Below are 23,593 nucleotides of genomic sequence, written 5' to 3'. Positions count from 1 at the left end.
CATGTGAATATGAACCTTAAGAGAGTCTAATGTAACATTTCTTTCTATGTTTGGTTCATTAGAATGAAAGTGAATAGAATGAAATGTTCATTCCTCATTTCATTTACAATATATTTTTTAACATTTCTTTAGTGAACTAAATATGATGATGAACATTTTTATAGAATAACTATTCTGGTCCACTTTAATTTTAATGGACTAAACCTACCTCATGTTACTAGACCTTTTAGATATGAGAAGACCTTTTAGATCCTGAACAGAAATTAGTCTTCATATCTTCTTGTTTAAATCTTGCTTCTGTGCTTATGTTTGTGCAGGCTGTTGTGTGGTATAGTTTGGGGGTGAAAAATGCTTCAAAAGTTATTAGACTCCACCTGTCTATCCATCTGTCTTTTCTACCTACTAACAGAAAGGAATGCAACCTAGAATGTAGGAAAATATGCAAAAAGGTATAAAAGTAAAAGTTTTTAGAGTGGTTTTAAACTAACTTGCTGAGTGTTCAAAGGTATAGAAATGGATGATGGTAGGAGAGGTGACCCCTTGGATCTCTCAACACAAAGTATTCTCATTAAAATATATAGAAATTAACAAATTCCTTTCCATTAATTGAAGAACAGCAATTTACCAATTCCTGGATGTTTTGTGATAATTTACCAATTTATGGGTGAAAACTGCTCAAAGGTGAAAGTTTTTCAAGAATTTTATGTACATGTTTCTACCACTACTCATTAGTTAACATGTTCAAAACATCAATGTGTCCATCATTTGACAAATTTAAGTCCAATTAAACAACCATTTCACAAAATTGAAACACGATGAAATTTATTGAAACTCAAATTTCAGAATTCTTGATGTCTAATGACACTAGGGTAATGCCCTTTTCTTTTTCTTTTTTTAAGAGAGCATCATTACAAAAATAAATAAATAAATAAAAATCCCAACTAGGTGACTCATGCTACTAAGCCAATCATATGCTTAAGCCAAAGGCCAACAACCCCTAAAACACCTACTAAGACCGATGCAGAACAATGACCAAGATTGTAGCAGCAACTAGACAACTTTTCATAATGTTAGGATCCACTCCAAAAAAAAAAAAAAAAAAAGACAGCAAGACACCAACTAGGATAACAAAGCTGAAAAACAAAAACAATGAGTATTCAACTGCCTACACTAGCCAAACTGAGGCAGAACAATGACCAAGAATGAAATCCAGCCATATGAACTCATCCATCTTCCAAGTTGAATCAGTCTCTTTCATCATCCAAAGCTGAATCACCATTTACACCACTAAGAACAAAGAGGAAGAGAGCAGAGCCATGTCAAAAGACTACTTGAAAATCCACAGTTGCCTAACCTAGCAAAGCACAAAAGTCCCTCACCTTTTAAAGGGAAGTGTAGGTCTTTAACTTCTTTCATCTTTAAGATTAAATCAGCAACTGTATAGCAAGGGATAATTCAATGTGCTTTTAGCCGAGTTGCAACTTTCTCTTTAATTAACTCCAAGACATTTTCCCAAGAAGCTTCACCATTATTAAAGACAAGGTTATTATTTCTGGTTTTCCAGATAGTCCAAAAAATTGCCATGGATGGGTTTAGCCTCCCATAAGAGCTTTTTGACATTCTTGAATTTGAATCCAAACCACAAATTAAGGCATTAACCGATAAGGAACAACCATTTCATTACCCACCAAGACAAACAATCACCCCAAATTTCCTAGATCTCCTACAAAGTAACAAGAGATGATCAAATTGACTTTGACTCATTCCGACAAATATATCAGAGCCCAGAACATGATTCATCTAGAGCATTTATTTTAACCAAAAAACAACAATTCTAAAGGGGGCAATGCTTTGCCACATAAACTCTATTGTAGGAATAATACAACCTCCAGATGAGGCAAACAGGTTATGTAAAGAATTTACTGAGAAGTTACCTGATGCATCACCCTTCCAAATTAATTGATCCATTGATTGGCATTAAGCTGATCAATCTGTGGCAGCATTTTCAATAACCTATGATGGCATTCCTCCTCCTCGTAACATACAAACAAAGTCTTCCTATGTGACGTACACATGTTATGAAATCATTAATGAGACCATCTTTGTTACATCAGACACCCATTTATCAAACAAAAAGAGAAATCTCATTCCATTTCCCAAATTTCAGTAGCACATTAATGGGGACATGTTTAGAAGAAAAAAAAAAAAAAAAAAAAAAAACTGCATTATCCTTTTAAGCAATGAAATTATGAAATATCCCATCTCTTGTTGTACCAATTATACTTTTCAAAAATCACTCTTTTCCAAAGGGTATTTGGCTCAGATGCAAACCTCCACCACCACTTAATCAAGAGAGCTTCATTCTTAAGTTTTAGATTAGAACTACCCAGAACCATAAATCTATGTAATGAATTGTTCATCATATGAGATTATGCACACTGTAATTATAGTCACAGGGTTAATATTCAATGTTTATTGGTTTGATTTGTTTTTGACAAAAAGGTTCGCATTAAACTTATGGTAGGCAGGGCTGAGGAGGTTGTTGAAAGATTATAAAGTATTCTCTACTTTCCTTTGCCATTTCAGGCACAAGACTACTAATTTATGCAGTAACTTTGTTCATATGATTGAGTTTAGAAGGTGAAATCTTCTCACCCATCTCTTTTAGAAAAAAAATTCTCCAGGTGAACATCACCTCAGTAGAACCTGTAAGTCTTAGATACTTCAATCTTTAGTTTGCTCCTTCACTCACTCTCTCTCTCTCTTGGAAAAACTCAGTTGAATAACCTAAAAAGGACATCTATTAATCATTGCTGCAAAATGTGAAAAGCAGCTGAGTGTAACTGAAGCCAACCAAAACGAATCAAATTTCAACACTCTGATTATTTGATGAACAAAACTTCATTTTTTTGGGGAAGTCAATATAAACCAAAGATCAAAAGTAAATACATAGTACAAGGAGCATACAAGGGCAATACAAACAAGGATGGGAATTGTCTAAAGCAAGCAAAAGATGAGGACAATACCATTTAGCCAATCTAGGCCTTGTTTACATCTGACATGAACATATGCACAACAGATACAACATAAAGATCATGAGAAGATAGCAATAGCTGCACAGGAAGTCTAGAAAGCCAAAGAAGCAACAACAGTAGCGTCAGCATAAACCAGTTAATTTACCACTGAGCTTTTATATATGACACGTACAAAAGCAGTAGTAGAAAATATAGTATGATAAAAGAATTAACCTGGTTTACCAAAAAAGCAAAAAAAGAAAAAGAAAAAGCAACACGACCAGAAGCAAGGAAACAACAACAACAATACAAAATCATCAAGCCACTGCATTCTTTAGGTCTTCAACAAGATGCAACATTTCTTTAAATCAGATGCAACATTTACTTCACCGGACGCAGCAGAAAATGATTGAAAGAGTTGATACCATCCTTTGGTAGCTCTTTTGGTTTCCCAAGAATAGCGGTAGCTGGGGCAAAGCAGATAAATGAATGTATTGAACCTGGAAATGAAAACAATAACAAATAAACATTTGACAAGCATCTACCGAGCTTACACCTTGAACAACTTTTACTAAAACCTTAAAACACCACAGGGAAAATAATAATAATAAAAATTGCTGAAAATTGAAAAGTAATTGGGTTAGTGACTACCACAAAATGGAGATCAAACAACATATGTAGATGAAGCAAAAAGACACCAATTATTCATGGTGAAAATACATAAATTCTAGGTAAGTAATCGATGCTCCAACCCAAAAATTAAGAAAGAAAAAGAAAGATATGGTTGATTATTGTGATTGGGCATGTGATCCTGATTATGTCTGGGGTGTTAAAGTGAGAAAACAAATTACCATTCTGCAATATGATTTTTATTTTTTATCAAAAAACAAAAGAATTTATGAATAATAATGTGAATTATTTCAATCAATAAATAAACAAGGGGAAAAGATAATAAAGAACAGAAAAAAATAGACAGCATACAAAACCACCTTAAATTCCGAACTAAAAATAAATAGACCCAAAACCCCTCTATGAAGAAGAATGCAGTGGTTGGTTGGCAAGAGACCAACGGTGAGAACACTTGAAATGGAATTCCCTTGTTTTTCAATAATATATATATATATATATATATAAGAAATTAATTTGGCCTCTTCATCTTCAACTTTCATCAAGTTAGAGCATCTCCAATCCTTTACCAATTTTTTCATCTACTTTGATTCCAAATTTGAATAAAACCGGCTCTTTTGATTTAATATGAAATACGCCAATCCTTACATCAAAATCTTTTAAAAAATTCCTTTCTTATCCCAATTTTTTTCTTTTTATCAAATTTGATTGGGAAAAAAAAAATCATCTCAAATACTTCTTTTTTTCAATTTGAACCTTTCAAATTCAATGCTTGTGATTTTTTACATTTAGAAGGGAAAACTGTAATGATAAAAAATAAAAATAAAAATAAAATAAAATAAAAAAAACATAGCCCAACCTCCCCTTCTATGTATAAGTTTTGATAATTTAAGTCTATTTAAACTTTGTATTTTGATAATTTTTTTTAAAAATTAAAATATTATTCTATGGAATTGAACAGAATAAATCATATTTATATATATGATAGAATTATGTGGTATGATATGTATTATTTTTTGATTTATTATACATCTAATGATATAGACCCCAATTCTATTACTATATTATTTTGAGTGAATTTATAAGACTTTAACATTTCTTCCGAATTTGTAAAAAAAAAAAAAAAAATTACGTGTGTAACTTTTCTCAACACATAAATATAAAACAAATATTAAGATAATTCTCTCATCTAAACAAAACTACTAAGATAATTCATTGAACTAATAAAGAAGCAAAAGAAAATATATGTACATACAAATGACTAATTTTATTAATACATAAATCATACTTGCATAACAAATAACCAATAACCAATTTTATTAATAAGTATATCATCAAGTAAATTAATAATTTTTAATGATATGAAAAATATTTTAGTTAGCCATTTTGTTAATAAATAAATTATTAAAACAATTAATAGTTTTTAATGATATGAGAAAAAAAAATTATAAACAATTTTGATAATTTATTATTGCATTGAAGAATATTTTTTTCTTGAATATTGTGTTAAATTAAAATTTATAATAAACGATAGTTATAATTTCTAAAATTATAGGACTGATTCATATTTTAAACAAACTTTATGGATGTAATTATAATTTGTTTTTTTTTGGTGAATGTATTTATAATTTGTTAAGAAATAAAAAATTTATGTTACATAATTGACCAATAATATTTGCATAATTACACTCAAATTGTTTCACCAACCAAATTAAAGGACAAAATAACAATTTGAAAATAAACTAAGGGAAAAATAAGAAAAAAAATTGCAAGCCACAAGCAGCAAACCGCCTCTTTTATATATATATATATATATATATATGTATGTATGTATATATTATAAGTAATACACAACAGGTTCTGTTGTGATGAGATGCGACACTGTTAGCATTGATAAAAATAATAAAATAATAATTTTGATATATTTAAGTCAAGTTTGGGAAGACTAAAAAAGTGCACTTTTTATCTTTTTGGACTAAAAAATTGAGGTTGAAAATATGGATGTTTGGGTTAACTTTTTGACTTTTTATTGAAAAATGTGTAATAAAAAATTGTAAAAATTGATTTGTAGGGAAAAATTTGAATTGAGAGTTGTGCAGCCGTAATTGTTGACTTTTGGTAAATAGTGTTAACTTTTTAACTTTTTGAGTAACTTTTTGACTTTTTGATTTTTTTGGAAGTAACTAAACTTGTCCTTAGTTTGGGTGATTTTTGAGGAATGAGTACCTGGTAGTTTTGATTGCTCATATTGGCCTTTCCCCTTCCTCTTCAAAGATGTATCTGCCTTCTATGAGGACTCTAGGAATGGGAGCTATGAGGGGCCAATATTGGCCTTTCCCCTTTTCACACCGCCGTTTCATTATTGGACAATTTCTGAATTCAAGTCTCAAAAGCGATGGAGGCAGCCCTCCTTGCTCGGGAAAAGATGCGAGCCTAGGGCAATTAGTGAAATAAAGATGGGTGAGGTTTTGAATGGTCTCCATGGAAGAAGATATCTTCTCCAGATTTGGGAAATTCCAAATCAACAGTGTCGTCAGAGAGGTGGGCAGCAACATCCCATCTACTGGAAAGCTGGACACCGAATAATATTCTTCTTCTTCTTCTTCTTCTTCTAATACGTTACTTGGGCCTCCAAGCAAGAGAGTATTAAGAGAGGAGAATCTGTGCAAACCCCACTCTGATAGGGGCTTACCAATCTTCATATCCCCGATTGAAAGAGAAGTGAGGTTGGTGAGGAAATTCCCTTTCTCTAGAATGTAGGAGGAGACGATTCCTCCTCCTGCAGGCCAATTATCTATCCACAGAAGTTTAAGGGAAGCAAGGAGGCTGTTGTTGCATAAACTGACCGATTCTAGTTTTTTGCAATTGTTGATAATCAATAATGACAGTTTTGTTGGGGGGTGGTGGACCCATTCTTCCCGAAGGGACTCCAGATTATCACACCCATTTATCACCAACTCCTCCAGATTAGAATCGTGCGCTGTCCACCCAGGTAAGGACCGCAGAGCCTTACATGACCAAATCCGAAGTTCTCTTAGGCTAGGCGGAAAGCCTGTCTCTGAAAAAGATACCAGACTTGGACACCCACCGATATGCATCTCTCGAAGAGAAGTGAAGGTATGTAGCCCCCGTGGCAGTTTCTCCAGCTTTTCACATTCACGTATAGATAGATACTCAAGTTGATGTTGCCCTTCATTTTCTACATCCTCGTCTTCTTCAAACAAAGAAACAAGTTGCGGACAAAAACGAATTTCCAAACGTTGCAAGGCAAGGAGACTGTGTTGTAGTCCCGCCTCATTCTGCCACAGTGTTGTGAGTTCTTTACACCAATCAATCTTCAATTCTTTGAGTCCTTCAAGCCCCTGGGTAAGCCATTTTGGCAATAATGCAAGTTTCTGAATCTTCCCAATGCTCAAGGAAGTTACTGAACTCAGATGCTTAGACAATGCATTTGCCAACATCACTTCATCATCTATGCTTGGATTGCACAGGGACTCAGGGATTGAAACATTGCTAATATCTAAGCAAGTAAGGGAACTGGGTTCAAGCACGTTACATGTCTCAAGGAGCACTGGAAGGCTTGGAAGCCGAACATCACTCATGGACAGGGAGGTGAGTGACGGGAGAACAAGGCTAGAAGCTTCAACCAGCAGCTGCGGGCAATTTATAATCTCAAGAGTTTTGAGGCAAGGAAGATTACTCGGCAACATTCCCACAAGTTTGGGACATTCTTTGATGGAGAGCTTACTAACACAAGTGAAGGTTTGAACTTCCCTATCAATTCCAAAAATGTACCAATCCTCCCATTCTGACATATTCTCAAAACATAGTGTCTCGAGTAATGGAAAAGGTTTGGCGCAATGCTGCCCATAGAACTCACGATCCACATGCTTTACATCACTCATTCCTTCAATGTGAAGGTCTTTCAAAGAGGGTAGTTGTCCAAGTGGCGGCAAGGAAGTGCAATTTTTACAATTTTGTAACTTCATGCACACCATATTGGAGAACAAAGGATTTCCTATCCAAGTTGGAAAACTCATACCATGGTAGCCTCTAATGTGTAGCTCTTTCAGCTTCTTGTGAGGTTTTAATATGCCAAGCACTTCTATAACCATTTCATTTTGTAAACCATCCAAGCTCTCACTACTCCATACCATTGTTAGCACATCTATACCTTGCTTGTCGTTTAAACACACCCCTCTTGCATCCAGAGGATCAACCACATTTTCTATTCCCGATATGCAAAGTTTCCCTCCAAGATGAATCAAGTTCCCCAACTCCCTTATCCGAAACCCATGGTCTTTCATAACAATAAAATTGGATAGTGTTTGGAGACTTGTCAACTTACCAATTCCTTGTGGCATTTCTTCTAAGGAATTTGAATCAATCATATCGAGATGACGTAGGTTGATAAGGCTTCCCATGTCCACAGGCAATTTCCTCAGTTCTGGACAACCTCTTAGCATCAAAGTTTGTAGATTGTATAGGGTACCTAATGATTCAGGTACTGTTCTGATTCTAGTGTAGGAAAAGTTAAGATATCGCAAATGTTTCAAATCTCCAATTGATTTTGGAATAAGTTCGTCGCCAATGTGATATCTATTCAAACTCAACACCCTTAAGCGTTTCATCTTTGGCAACACATCAAGGGGAACCTTGCTTGTCAAATAACAATCTATATTTTTATGTAAGGACAATGGTAAAAAGGTCCTTACATTCTCGGCTTCATAAAAAGTTTCAAACTTTTTGATTGCGTCAAAGTAGCTTTGCATGTAAGATGAATGTCGAGCACTCTTCAATTTTCTACGTTGCTCCTGATCCTTCAATTTATCCTCCAATCTAAAACAAGTATATCCTGCAACTGACTGAGCTAAATCATTGATGAGGTCATGCATCACAAATTTCGAGCTTTCACCACTACTTGATGGTTGGAAAAAAGACCTTGACTGTAACTCACGAAAGTATTCAACTCCTAAATCTTCCATTCGCTTCTCTCCATTTTGTTGCTGAAGAAGGCCTTCTGCCATCCACAAGAACACTAACTCCATCTCCTCAAATTCATAGTCCTTTGGCAGTATAGAGCAATATGCAAAGCACTGCTTCAAATGTGAAGGGAGATGATGGTAACTTAATCTCAAAGCTGGGGGGATTTCATTGCCTTGTTCTGTTAAATCCCATATTTTACTATTCAATACAATTTCCCACTCATCGCCTCTTTCTTTGCACCGTAAAAGGCCACCGAGTGTCCTAGCAGCCAAAGGCAAACCTTTACATTTTCTCACAATTTTCCTACCAATAAACACCAAATTTGGATTAGCGTCCAAGCTTCTATTCCCAAAGGCATGTTGTTCAAACACTGACCAACAATCATCATCTGATAGATGCTGTAGCAAATGGTTTTGAACGGTTCCCATAATCGATGCAACATCTCTGTCACGGGTTGTTACAATTATCTTACTTCCTAGGGCTCCATCATTAAAGGGGCTCTTCAAAACGTTCCAATCATTGTATTTCTTGTCCCATACGTCATCTAAAACAATTAAAATCTTTTTTCCAACCAAATTTTGCTTTAGCTGAACTTGAACTTGATTCAATTCTTTAAATTCACAAGACTTGGAAGTAATAGACTCAAGAATTACTTTTGAGATTTTCAAAATATCGAACTCATCAGAAACACAGACCCATGCTTTCAAATCAAAATTCTTGTTCACCACTTCATCGTTGTATACCATCTGTGCAAGGGTGGTCTTGCCAAGCCCACCCATACCTACAATGGGAATTACGCTGACTTTGCTATCACTTGACTCATTGCTTAGGAGAAAATCAATTATCTCCGTTTTTTCCTTATCCCTGCCACATATGCGAGGTTCATGTATCAAGGATGTGGAGGGTGGTCTGTGCCAACCTTTAGCAGATTCTCCTGCAACAATTTGTTGTAAACCATACCCACTTCCGCTTTCAAGAATTTTTTGCAATCTGGAAGTGATTTCCTCTATCTTGGAAATAGAACTCCTCGTAAAATCAGATAAAAGAGTTGTTGGATTGAGTCCTTTACAACATCTAGGTATCATGGCCCATAGCTTGCTCTTGCTGGTGCTAGCTGCTTGAGACTCTAATGTTAACTTACGCTGCAAAGCTTCAGTGGCAAATTCATCCAGTATGTCATCCAGATCATAAGCCAAGTCTGTGAGTTCCTCCAGCCACATTTTCACAGCTCTATTTTCTATTTGTTTCCCCTCCGCATCAGCCAAGAATGCTTGAATTTTAGCTAATTCTCCACTGCATCTCTCGATGTGAGAATGAACTTGCTCCCGACGAGCAAACTTTAGTAGTTCAGTTGAGGCCAACTTCTCAAACAACACCTGAATGAAAGCAGCGAGAAAGATTTCACCTATAGGCATTGTTTCCCTAGTGAAAATAAAGAAGTAAGAAACAATATTATATCAGATTTAGAGAGAGACACAAACAAACCAAGAAAAGCATGAGACTGAAAGTTTGATTGGTTTTAGAATGAATTCTTCATGGAGAGTAACAAAATGGATAGTTATGATTATTGCAGCTGCTATTATGTGTCTACATCAGGCATATTTTCTATCTGATCAAAACCAATGGCTCAAGTTTTTTTGGCGACTATTCCACACACCCAAGAGAAAAATTATTGGAAAAAAAAAAGTCACAAACAAAAGTTTCATATAAAATTCCATATAAGAATGGATAATTATTTAGTAGTTCAGTACTGTTCACGTTGTGATCCGCAAAGTGTATTTTGTAGTTTCACATTTGTCGGGGGCACCGTATTGATAATATCATAGGGTACTCTGAGACTACTTAATACACATACATATATATTAAGGAAAAGTCTAGAGATCCACCCTTATTCACCTAGAAAATTCTGAGTGAGTGATTGTGTAGTGGAGATTAATTTATGTAATATAGGAAAAAAAATTATTTTTTAAAATAATAGGAAACAATGTGTCTCTTTGAAAAATACATAATGAACAGTACAACATATAAGAGTTTTAGAGAACAAATGTTTTGGTCTCCAAACATTTAGGGATCAATTTCTATCGTCATGAGGATAGTCGCTAAAAGATCATCTCGAAAAGTCAAAAATAAAGCTTTTAGTGATAAAATTTTGAAAATGTCACTAATAAATAGACTTTTAGGGACAAAATAATTTGGTCTCAAAATGGTTTATTTTTTGAGAAAAAAATTTAGTCCCAAAAGGATAATAATTCATCATTAATGTCTAATTTTCATTGCTAAAAATATAATAACGATATTTTTCACAATAAAAATATTTGGTCCCTAAAAAATAATTGTTTCTAAATTTTAGTCTCAAAAATCTTAATTTTTTGTAGTGAAAATTAAATGCTATTCTTTATTTTTCACTAGTTACATAACAGGAATGCTCTAACACTACTCTTATTTTATCTATTTATTCAAACTATTTATAGAGCAACTCAAGACTCTCTAAATATAACTAAGTAAAAAAAAAATTGTTAAAATGGATAGTGTAGTAACTAGCTCATTGGAGAAAGTAAAATAGGATGAGACTTTGGGGTGTCCTAAATAAGTGTACTTTTTGACTTTTTAGGAAATATGGGTTGGGTATGGGTTGGGTTTGAAGTGATGTAATAAAGAGGTGATGTGACTTAAATAAGATGATGTGATTTAAATAAGATAGTGACTTTTTGACTTTTGAATTTTTTTGAAGATGCCAAACTTGACCTAACTATAATAATAAAGAAGTGTCTTTTAAAGGACCCATTGAAAATACTCTAAGACAATGCAAATAGCATAAATACGTTGCCATTGAAACTTCCTTCCCAAACAAAAGTAATGTGCAGTTAATGAGGTCATTATGTTATAATCCAACAAAAATAATTATTGAAAGATAATGCATGGTCAATCAATTGCAAGATGTTCACTAACTATAAGCAATGAAGTCTGTATTTGATAGATTAATAGTTCAATAAAACAGATAAATTGTCCTTTAAAATACCATTGAGTTCGAGTTACCCAAGGGGTCACTGGAGGTTTGCTTGGTCATTAATTTCATGACCGTGGAATTAGTTGAGATACGAACAACTTAACTCGGACAACAGTTATAAAAAAATAAATAAATCCAATAGAGAAACTAAAATGACAATACTCCCATGCCATAACATTACTTTATTCCTATTTATTTAGTTTAATGTCATTGGATGAAAATTTGAAATAACCATTTGTAATTATCAAAAATTAAATGCAGTGTCGAGACTTGCTAATCATCCTAATTTTATCAAGAGGTGATAAATGAACTTTTAGATGATGTGCCTAGTATAATAAGTTAAGACTATTGCTTATAAGAGCGGAAAATTCAATGAGACCGCTATACTGGTTATAGAATCTGAAGCTAAAAAAAGAAAAAAAAAAATGAAACTCTTTCTTCATCAAAAACTTGTTTGGTAAAATTGCGGAGATTATTATATGATTTTTTGAAGGGTAAATTACACTTCTAAATTTTTTTAGTTATATTACATAAATCACTCTATGTTAGCTAATGATAAGTCGATTAACCAAGTTTACTTATGTCTAACATTTAATCCTAAAATGCAAGCAATACCTCTCTCCTCTTATTTATTTTTCACTATAATAATGAATGAACGAATTTATACATGATATGTGTGAATATATATATGTTTTTGTACAATGTACATATGGATTTAGATCCTATACATTACATGTTTGGAATTGAGATCTTCATTTTAATGCATAAACTTGTAACATACTGTTAAAATTCAAAATAATCCAACTGTAACCATTAAATTAATTTGAATTTAACTATTCTTAAATTTAAGAAAAAAATATGTTAACATGACTCTTTCACAACCATTAATAATGAAATAGACATTTCCATTTTATTAATGTGAGGAAGAGAATCTGAATTTTATTATCCTATTTGTACGTTGAGGTGTATATATCTTCTTGTGAATATTGTGTTTATATGTAATATAATGGTTTTTGACAGTGATACATTTAAATGAGATCTAGTTTGGGAGTTTGGAAGCTGTGGTTTCGTTTCATGGTGAAGATATTGAATCAAGTTAAGCCCAATCAAAGATAGACCTAGGATAATATTCTAATATAAGAGAGGTATATATATACACATATTAACAAAAATTTTAAAAAGAAGATATGAACTATAATATTAATTTCTATAGACATGAAAGGTGGAAAATAATATGAAATATATATATAAATAAATATATTTTCTTATATTCATGTTAAGTTACAAACATATAGCAATTTAGAGACAATCTATTGACACTAATTGTGAGAAACAAATTATTTTGTTATATTTTGTCTAAATTGTTAAATTTTATATTTTGAACCCCATAGTTATAGATGTGGGGTCGTGCAATCACTTAATTATTTTGGAGATTAAAATAATATTTGGACTCCTAAAACTGTAGAAATTTATACAAAAATGAAGGGGGGCATTACATGTTTTGGCCATGTGAACCACGTTAGTTACTCTGCACATTGTGCTAATTATTTTTACAATTATATAATTTGATATTAAACAAAATGAATTTTTGTGTGTTGAGATTGCTGTTTTATTTAAAGTTGAATGTGGAACATTGATTGAAGGTTCAACTTAAGGATTAAACTAGGATGACTGAGGGATCTATTTATACATGGTGTTGGATTACTGCGAAACACATTTTTGCAGTTGCTACTGTGGGTATTCCCTATCCTTTCCCTTTGATTTTTGCTTCCAAAAGTCCATCCTTGTGAGCTTTAAATCCTTGTGTTCACTTTAGAACATAAATTCTAAGACTTCGAGTGTATTCTACTATGTTTATTAAGTTTAATAGTGAGTTTTAAAGGGAAAATCCTACGGACGCTCTTCTAAGGGTGTGTATCACATGTATTATTATAAATTAATGTAATTTTATTTTAAATTTTTTTAATAATAACTATAAAATACGTAATCTCATCACAAATTAATGCAATAAAATATATAAAACTTTATGATTCATGTGACAAAAGTTTGTGGTTTAGTTAGGACATTTTTTGTTACACCAACCTTTTATACCTTCGTTCAACTTCCAATGCGGTACTTCTGTTTGGTATTAAATTCAATAACATAAATTAGGCTAAATTATTCTTTGCATCCTTACAATTTACAAGAAATCTCACTTTAACCTTTATTTTTATTTTTTTAATTGTAACAATCAACCCTTTACATGTTTTGTCATATTATAAAAATTTAATTCCCTCCCTCTCCCCCCCCCCCCCTTCTTTTTCTACTCCTCTATTTTTCACATTATTTTCTTTTTTCTGCTATATTTTTAGAACTCATCACCACTAACCACCCCTCCCTACTACTCTCCACCTTTGTTCTATCTCTTCAAATAAGATGACACTCAAACTTGACCGAAAGTATAAGAGTAATGCTACGTCGCTCGAAAATGGCCCCCCCGAATCCCCTTAAAGGCAAAAACGACATCGTTTTTGTCTTTCTTTTTTTTTTTTTTTTGAATCAGAAACGAAGAAGAAGAAGAAGAAGAAGAAGAAGAAGAAGAGAAGGGAGAAGAAGAAGAAGGGAAGGGAGAAGGGAGAACTGGACAGGAGGGGGCATAAACCAGGGGCGGAGGCGAGGCGGAGGTTGAGCAGCTGCGACGATCGACGATCGGCCGAGCTGCTGCGACGGCTTCTCTCCCTCTCTCTCTCTCTCTGTTTCCATTTTCGGGGGATTCGGGGCTGAGCTCATTCGAGCTCCCAAGCTTTATCCAAAGTATAAATAGAGTGCTTGTTGCAATTTAAAAAAAAAATAGTGGTGCTACATATACCAATTAGCATATTAATTAATGTACCAACATATATTATGATATTACTACTTCAAAACTATAGACCCCACCAATTATACAAACTAAGGTCTCTAAAATTATACTACATCATCCATTAGTTCACTAATTGGTATACCAATTGCTACATATAGCTTTATTCTTAAAAAACTACAAAGATCTAAGGTCTCTAAAATTATGCTATATCATCCATTAATTCACTAATTGGTATGCCAATTGGTGCGTATATCTTTATTCTTAAAAAAATAAGAAACCAAAGTGAGATTCAATGTAATTTTTAATTTGGTTAAATTACAGGAAAAAAAAAAAAAAAAACTTAGGTTTGGGCTTTTGCAACAAAATAACTCTAAATTTTTTATTTTCTCAATTTAAACACTGAATATTTTTTATTTTTGTCGATTTAAACCATACATATTTTCATTAAATAAAATGGATGGAAAAAAATGGTATTTTATGTTGGAAAATAATATTTTTTGGCAACTTTAATTCAAGATTAAAGTGGGATTCAACCGGCAGTTGAGATGGGTCCGAGTGGGTTTGTATTATCTTAAATGAGAAGATTACAATATGGAAATAATAAGCCGAAACCATTGGATTATAAATGAGAATTATCTCATAAAGTGTGAATCAATAAAAGTTGGGTTCAGATTTAAACTTAGTCTTTGTTTGGACTGGACCTAGGATTGGGCATGTGTTGGGTTTGGTTTTAGACTTGGACTTGGACTTGGACTTGGACTTAGTTTTGAGCTTGGGTTGAGCTGTGCTGTGTTGGACTTAGCTTGTGCATGTGTTTGAGATTGGGCTTGAATCGGATTGTAACCCAACATCCATATCCGTTTTGCAACCCCTCTGGTTGATTTATTCAAATATCATTATATAAATATTTATTTGTATATATTAAGCGCATGAGAGATTTAGATTATTATAACTCTCATCTTTTGATGACGAAATTAACAACCACATTAGTCGCTATGAGTTTTTAACATTTGTAACTCCAACTCTAATAGCTAGAGTTGATGGCCTTGATTAATGACATTTTGATGGCCCTCATGATGATAGCATTCATGGCTAAGGACTCCCCTACTTGTATAAATAGATGTATTTCCCCTCTAACTTAGTAAGATGTTTTTAGAGATGGTTTTTATTTATTTATTTATTTTTGATGGAGAATGGTGATTTTTTAGATGAAATTGGAGATGTTTCTAACATCAAAGAAAAATTCAAAGAAATTTTTCTATCTCTTTTTTGTTAGACTCTTCTTTGGTTCTTATTAATGAAAGAATATTGTTATTGTCAAATTCGCCGAAACTATCCAGAAGATGTTTCTACATTAGCTAGTTTCGATCATTGTATTTTAAGAAACAGATGCCGGCGTTCCTTTAGTACTCATTGGTGAGGTAACGAATCTATTTTAAGGAAACTATATATATCACAGCATCTCTTTCCTTTTGTTCTTTAAATTTTTGGATTTAATCTATTTCTTGTATATTATTTTTGTATGTCCATGTGAATCCATCTTATAATATGTTCTAATGTTGTAATTTATTTTTCAGTCCTGTGTTTTCTTTAAGAATTAAAAATAAAATTATTTTATCTTCACTATTTTATTTTATATAATTTAGTTTTCTATTATGGGGAAAAATACTAACATTTTAGTCATAACGGTACCTCAATATATATATACACACATAAAATGACGGAAACATAACATTTTATTCAATGTATATTTTCCATTCAGTTTAATGACTAAAATATTTTTTTTTTTTATCAATTTTAATTAATAAAAATAGACAAATAGTTTAGATTGAAAATAAATTAAAAGTTTAAGGTCTAAATTGAAAAAATCAAAAATTTATGATTTCTTTTATTACCAAACTTAAATTTTGAATTTTTTTTTTTTTTTAATAATTGTCCCTTTTAATTTTGTCCGTGTAGATTGGTTTCCTATTAATTAAGAACGCACAGAAACTAATGCAACAAATTTTTGCCATTTTTCTATTTCTTTCTTGCTTAGGAGAAAACACAACTAAAGCAAAGTGTACAAAAATAGTGTAAGGCAGTAGTGACAACATAAATTTTCATAGATAGCGCCACTCTATAAGCTTAATTTTCACAAATTTTATAAAAAAAATAAAAAAATAAACTAAACAATATTCACTCTTTTTGATTTTGAGATTTTAAAAACTACACAAGTTTTTTGTTTTTTTATGTTTTGTTGCCTTTAAATTTTTTTATATTTTAGTTAATTTTTTTAGTTGCACTTAAAAAATAAAGTAAAATATTCGTGAATTTTTTTTAAAAAAATCAATAAATACCAAAAAACAGATGGAAAAGTATTAAATTTTTGTAATTTTTTGTATTTAGTGAATTTTTTACAAATATTTTACATTTAAATGTATTTAGATTAAGTGAATCTAAAAACTAAAAAAAAAAAATTACTTTAAAATTTTAAAAAGTTTACTAAATACAAAAAAAAATATGAAAAATAAAAAACTTTAAAAAAAAGAATGAATTTACCTGATCAAAAAAAAAAAAAAAAAAAAGACAGAATGAAGTTACAGTGGATCTTTATAGGCGTGAGTTTCTATTTGATGGGATTCATAGTTTTTTAATGAGATTAAACTACATTAACTAAAATATTGATAATATAAACACATATTTTATGAAGAATTTTGATAGCTTGATCGGCCATGGATGATGGAACCTATCACCTCCCATGTGAAGTCGCCCGGTGTAAGGTTTCATTTGTTGAGTGACACAGAGGTGCAAGTTTTTACACTTGTTTTATTTTTAAACACTGTGTTTGGAATATAATCAACCTTTCACTGTGAAAAACATCTGTTTGGTTTAAAATTTTTAAAAATAGTTTTTGAAAATTTTAATTCGTATTTTTTATTTTTAGTAATTTTTTTAACATTTAAATTTTTTTATAAATTTTTAGATCCACTTAATCTAAATACATTTAAAATGCACAAAAATTTGTAAAAAATTATTGAATACAAAAAAAAATGAAAATATTATATATATTGTATTCAATGAATTTAAATGGGTCTAAAAATTAAAAAAAAAAATGATTAAAAGATTAAAAAAAATTAAAAAATAGAAAATAAAAAATAACAATTTATATTTATATTTATATTTTGTTCACATTTTTTTCATATTTTTTTTTAAAAAATTCTTGCTCAAATTGTCAGTACCAACTTACCGGTTTCTATCTCCAAAACAAAAATATATGATTATTTTTAGGAAAATTATTTTTTCATATCTGTGCTACTACAAATTAGTGTCTACAGAGTGAACACACATATCTAACCAACTAAAAATTACAAACACAACATTCAACAACAACAACAAATTATGAAGTACGGAAAATTGATAACCCATAAAGAATTGCAACGACACTCTATAAAACTATACACCTGCATATGTATAATATATACACCTCACTTTATATTGCGATATATTATAATAATAATAATAATAATAATAATAATAAAATAGAAGAGATAAGCTAATTCAAGGCACGAAAACTTATGCATTTATATGCATGTATATTAATTTTCTAAAATGAATCAAACATTAGATAAATATATATTTAAATTGTGTTTGGATTATAATTTTAAGTAAGAATTTAGAAGAAAAAAAATTTAAAAAAAATATGAATGAAATATAAGTTAAATTTTCTTTATTTCTCTTTTTATTTTCAAATCCCTATCTAAATTTATAATTCAAACACAAAGGTTGAAAAAATTACAAGAGATAAATTAAGGAAAACGAGAAGTACCTGGAAGCAAATTAACTTGAAACAGAGAGAGAGAGAGAGAGAGAGAGAGAGGGACTTGTAAAGAAGGAAAGGGAGGAAGCCTGCTTGACAAATAATAGAGGAGAGTAACCAAGTGCGCTTCCAACCACAGAGAAAAGAGTGACAATAAGGGGAGACTCAAATTAAGGGGTTGTTTGGCAATTAAGGATTTTAGTTAAAATATTAAAAAAATTAATTCATATAAAAAAGTTAAAAATTCTTTTTTATTCACTTAACATTTTGTATATTCTTTTTTGTAAAAAAATTAAAAAAAATTCAAATTTATTAATTTTTTATCTTATATTTTAATAAGAAATCACTAAAAAAGCCATTTCTAAAACCGGTTCTAAAATTTAAGAGTCTTGGGACCACTCATTTAGCAACACCACATTTTAGGTTTACAAGTCAAAAAATTAAAAAATAAAAAATAACAATTTCAGCTCAATAATATTAGAGATTCACATTTTATACTCATAAATGTATCCACGATAATGTGGCAACGATTGTGAATCTCATATCATTGAGTCTTTAGCCAATGACACTTATCAGATTATATCTTTGTGAGTGAAATTGTAAAAGATTTATAAAGATTTCAAGTATTTTCCATTTCGACCAATCGGGTTTTGGAATTTATCGATGATGAAAAGACAAAAATGCCCTCACTCTATGTATTTTCATGTTCTTTACAGATACAGAAAAAGACAAAAACAAGACTTTTCTTTTTTGTTTTTTTGGTTCGAAAAAACAAGGCTCCTTGTAATACGTTCCGTGTCCTGTGCCAATGGGAAACTAAAACAAAAACAAAAAACAAAAAATAAAAAAAAAATATTGAAAAGTTGCGTGTTCTTTGTGTGGTTGTCAAATGCAGACGTGGACAACGGAAGTCCAAGGAAAACAAAAATTTAACACAATTCATAATAATACATAACTAGTCCTCGTGTTGAACCCCTTTTGCCCCTTCTTTTTTAACCCAAGGAGTTGTGGTATTATGGTAAAGTCTTGGGGTTTAAGTCCTAAGGTCACAAGTTCAATTCTCCCCCTTGGGCCAATCTCCTGGGCGAAGCACTGTTAGTTAGGAGGTTGGATCTCAAGGATGCCTAATCAGCTACTTGGTGTGGGTTTAATACTCCCCCGCTGTGCGAGTCCTGACTTAATCGGAGCTTGCCTTGGGAGGTCGGGACAAGCTTTCAGGTTATAGTCTCTTACTCGGAACGGACAACAGGACACCCTGATGATCTCCTCATGGGGCGCTGCCTTGGACCTGCGAGAGGGTGGGAGGATTTCCCTGTAACAAAAAAAAAAAAAAAAAATACATAACTAGTCTATCACCCGTGCTATGCACGGGGTAATTATAAATATTTATATTTGTTTTAAATTTTTTTTAATATATAAATTATATTTTTTAAGATTTTTTATAAAAATAATTTAACAATCTAAGGTTTAAGGAATTTTTTTTTTATACTTGTTCTTAATGTATTAAAGTGTTATTATAAGGGTAAGGCTTGAGGGGTTGTGAGAAATTAATAAATGCTAAGTTTTTTTTTCAAATAAAAAAATCAAGAAATTTAGATTGGAATATTAGAACTCCCACAAAACTTGTGGGTTAGAGATAGATATAAATAAATAAATAGATATAGATATTTATATTTATATTTGTTTTAAATTTTTTTTAATATAGAAATTATTTGTTTTGGAAAAAGTACTACAGCAATTATAAGTGAAGTCAAAAAGTCTTGTGGGTTAAGAGAAGTTAATAAATGCTGAGGTTAACTTTTTTTAAAAAAAATAAAAAATTAAAAAATTAGGATTGACATATTAGAACTCCCACAAATCTTGGGGGTTAGAAACCCCCTTTTACTTAATATATAGGATAGATATCACATTATGCTTTTTTATAAATGAAAAAAAATCTAAAAACCATCCCCAACATTAATTTAAATTTGCTACAGACATTGGACTGTATTGGGAATTTAGTATTTTGATTAACAAATTAGAAAATCAAGAAAAATTAAAAATTACTCAAAAGAGTAAAAAAAATAATAATAATTAAGAAAAAATAAATGTCAGACACCATAGTGATTTCAATACAATTAAAAGAATTATTGATAAGTACATTAATTTTTTTTTTACCTTATAAAAAGAGAAAAAAATTTAAAACTACTTCAAAAAATCAATTACCAAATGAGCGCAAAATCAGTAGTGATTGAGAGCCCGAATTCTTCCGCCCCGAATGCCCCTAAACCACGAAACGACGTCGTTTCGTGGTTTTAATTTTTTTTTTTTTTCTTTTCAGCAGAAGAAGAGAGACGAAGACGGAGGAGGGGGAGGGGGAAGGAAGACGAAGACGGAGAAGGAGGAGGGGGAGGGGGAGGGGGAGGGGGAGGAGGGGGACTGGAGGGGACCTAAAAAATGGGCTGGAGGCGGAGGCGGGGGCGCGGCGATCGGCGACGGCAGAGGCGACGAGCAGAGGCGACGAGCAGAGGCATGGTGAGCAGAGGCATGGCGGAGGCGACGGAGGCAGAGGTGCGGCGATCGGCGACGGATCGGAGACGGCGGCGACCCCTCTCCCTCTCCCTCTCCCTCTCCCTCTCCCACTTTCTCTCTCTCTTCCTCCACTTCGACCTTCCTCTGCGTCGAAAATGGCAGAAAAAAAGAAAAAAAAAATTCGAGCCACATTCGAGCCAGGCATTTCGGGCCCTCAAACATTTTCCGCGCAAAATATATGGACATAGATCAGAAATGTCTTTTTTTTACTCCCTCCGTCCCATAATATTAGTCCCTTATTCCATTTTTCATTGTCCCAAAATATTAGTCTCTCTTCAAAAATCAAGTACAAAAATAATACTCCCTCCGTCCCAAAATATTAGTCCCTTATTCCATTTTTCATTGTCCCAAAATATTAGTCCCTCTTTATAAATCAAGTACAAAAATAATGTAAATTTTCTATTTTGTCCTTCTTTTAAATTAATAAACAATTTAAAAAGTACAATTATGACATTGATATTCCCAAAAAATGTACTATCAAAAGGGTAATTTTGGAAAATCAACTTTTTTCAAATGCAATAAGTGTACTACCAAAAAAAGTTGAATTTCCCAAAAGGGACCAATATTTTGGGACGGATGGAGTATAAATTTCTCATTTTGCCCTTCTTTTAAATTCATAAATAATATAAAAAGTACAATTATGACATTGATATTCTCAAAAAAGTGTACTATCAAAGGGTAATTTTGAAAAACTAACTTTTTAAAAGTATAATAATTATACTACCAAAAAAAATTGAATTTCTCAAAAGAAACTATTATTTTAAGACGGAAGGAGTATCAAAGATCAGAAATGTCGACCTTGGGAAGATATATATGTGGTGTTGGGTCAGGCGATCTACCCACGTGGGTGGGCCACTCCAATTGATTAGGCTGAACGAAAAAACAAAAGACAATTACATCACTGATACTTTTAAAAAATAAGAGCGGTGATTCATCCCATTAATTTTTGAATCATTAATAATTTTAATGAGTTTTAAAGAAAAAAAAAAACAAATTTAAACCAAAACATAACATCACTTTGACGGGAGTTATTGTGCCACATCATTAGTGATGCTCTAGAGCTTTAGTGCTCTAAAACATTATTCAAAAAATAATTACCCATCAATAGAAAATTTTATGATTTTATATTTAGGGTGTTTTTGTTTGGACGGACTGGATAATGAAGAATTGTAATTCATCGGACTGTTAGTTTTAAGATACATTGTTCCCAGACTATTTTGTTGAACTAGATTTGTATCCTATGTTTGTTTAGTTAAGAGATTATATGTCTAGATTGGACTATTTTTAATGTATTCAATGTTTGGTTAGACGGACTGGATAAGAATAAATATTCAAAAGACTATTTTATCCTTATAATTTATAATTTTTATTTAATATATAATTTTAAATTTGTAATCTATAATTTATAATTTAACAATACTAAAAAATTTTAATTTATAAGGCCATAATTTTTAATTTATTATTTTCAATTAAATTAAATTTATAATTTATATTTTTTATTTAATATATAATTTTAATTTAACAACACTAAAAAAATTTAATTTATAAGGTCAGAATTTTTAATTTATAATTTTTAATTAAATTTAATTTATAATTTATAATTTATATTTTTTATTTAATATATAATTTTAAATTAACAACACTAAAAAAATTATTTAATATATAAATTTAATTTTTTAACAACACTAAAAAAATTATAAGGCCATAATTTTTAATTTATTATTCTTAATTAAATTAAATTTATAATTTATATTTTTTATTTAATATATAATTTTAAGTTAACAAAACTAAAAAAAAAAATTAAACAATATTCAAAAGATTATTTTACCATTTTTCAATTGTTTATTAAGTAATAGCATGATTGTAAAATAGACATTTCACACATTAGTCTCATGGGACACCAATCCCATGGAAATAATCTCACCCCTTCCCCTAGGATACAATAAACTCTTATATGAGGGACTAATAGTCCGAAGCAACTATTAATCTGGAGCAAAAAAATTGAACCAAATAATAGACTATTAGTTCGGATGGACTAATAGTCCAATCCCATGAAATAATCCCTCTAAACAAACACACTCTAAATGTATATATAAAATTTATAATTAATTTAAAAATATTTTAACAAATCCACATTGAACTGATATTTTTCAAAAAAAAAAAAAACTAAATTGATTAGGCTAAAAAAATAAAAAAATAAAAATGTGTGGCCTGAGAAATTGAAAAAGGGGAGAATTACGATTTAGTGGTCTTTTAAAAAAATATTTATATATAGGTAAAAAATTTAACATTTTAATTATTAATATTTTATAAAATCTATCACTAATATATATATTTCCCTAAATTTACATTGAATTGTAATTTTTTCTTAAGAAAATAAAATAAAAATAATTAGGTTCAAAACGCTATGTGCACACTACTAAAAAAAACACTTTTTGCGACCGCTATAAACCGTCGCAAATAATAAAAAAACAGTCGCAAAAAACCTTTTGCGACGGCAAATGGGGGTCGCGAATGTGGGGGTGGCAAATACTTTTTGCGACGGCAAAGCAACGGTCGCAAATTATTCGCGACTGCCTAAACTACTTATAGCGACTGCTATTTTACCGTCGCAAAAAACAAAGAAAAACACTAACATGATTTTTGGCGACCATCTTGTTACCGTCGCAAAAAAAGAAAAGAAAAGAAATAAGCATAAAAGTGTAACTTTAAGCACTCTAGGAATAGCAATGACAATAATTCAGACAGTA

General features: G+C 31.2%; 1 protein-coding gene and 2 long non-coding RNA genes across 4 annotated transcripts; 1 reads left to right on the top strand and 2 right to left on the bottom strand.

The window, feature by feature from the left end:
- Window positions 1–795: 795 nt before the first annotated feature.
- LOC145820378 (uncharacterized) lies at window positions 796–1,928 on the bottom strand. Its single transcript, XR_014361788.1, has 2 exons — window positions 1,380–1,928; window positions 796–1,287 (listed from the first exon to the last, which is right to left on the bottom strand). It is a non-coding gene; the product is annotated as an uncharacterized LOC145820378 (long non-coding RNA).
- Window positions 1,929–2,993: 1,065 nt separating this feature from the next.
- Window positions 2,994–18,816, bottom strand: LOC114292497 (putative disease resistance RPP13-like protein 1). Of its 2 annotated transcripts, none has more exons than XM_082915784.1 (3): window positions 18,282–18,816; window positions 5,868–10,049; window positions 2,994–3,514 (listed from the first exon to the last, which is right to left on the bottom strand). In XM_082915784.1, the coding sequence occupies exon 2, from the start codon at window positions 10,040–10,042 to the stop codon at window positions 5,885–5,887; it is 4,158 nt and encodes a 1,385-aa protein (XP_082771910.1). In that variant the 5' UTR covers window positions 10,043–10,049; window positions 18,282–18,816; the 3' UTR covers window positions 2,994–3,514; window positions 5,868–5,884. The 2 variants fall into 2 exon arrangements, with proteins under 2 accessions (XP_082771910.1, XP_082771911.1); XM_082915785.1 differs by having other exon boundaries at window positions 5,868–10,003; window positions 18,282–18,465.
- Window positions 3,289–8,564, top strand: LOC145820379 (uncharacterized). Its single transcript, XR_014361789.1, has 2 exons — window positions 3,289–5,570; window positions 5,841–8,564. It is a non-coding gene; the product is annotated as an uncharacterized LOC145820379 (long non-coding RNA).
- Window positions 18,817–23,593: the final 4,777 nt, after the last annotated feature.

Source organism: Camellia sinensis, chromosome 2 (assembly GCF_055761805.1).
Source record: "Camellia sinensis isolate YWXY chromosome 2, ASM5576180v1, whole genome shotgun sequence".
Taxonomy (NCBI): domain Eukaryota; kingdom Viridiplantae; phylum Streptophyta; class Magnoliopsida; order Ericales; family Theaceae; genus Camellia; species Camellia sinensis.
The sequence above is the reverse complement of the archived record's forward strand: the minus strand, read 5'-3'. Positions and strand labels throughout refer to the sequence as shown.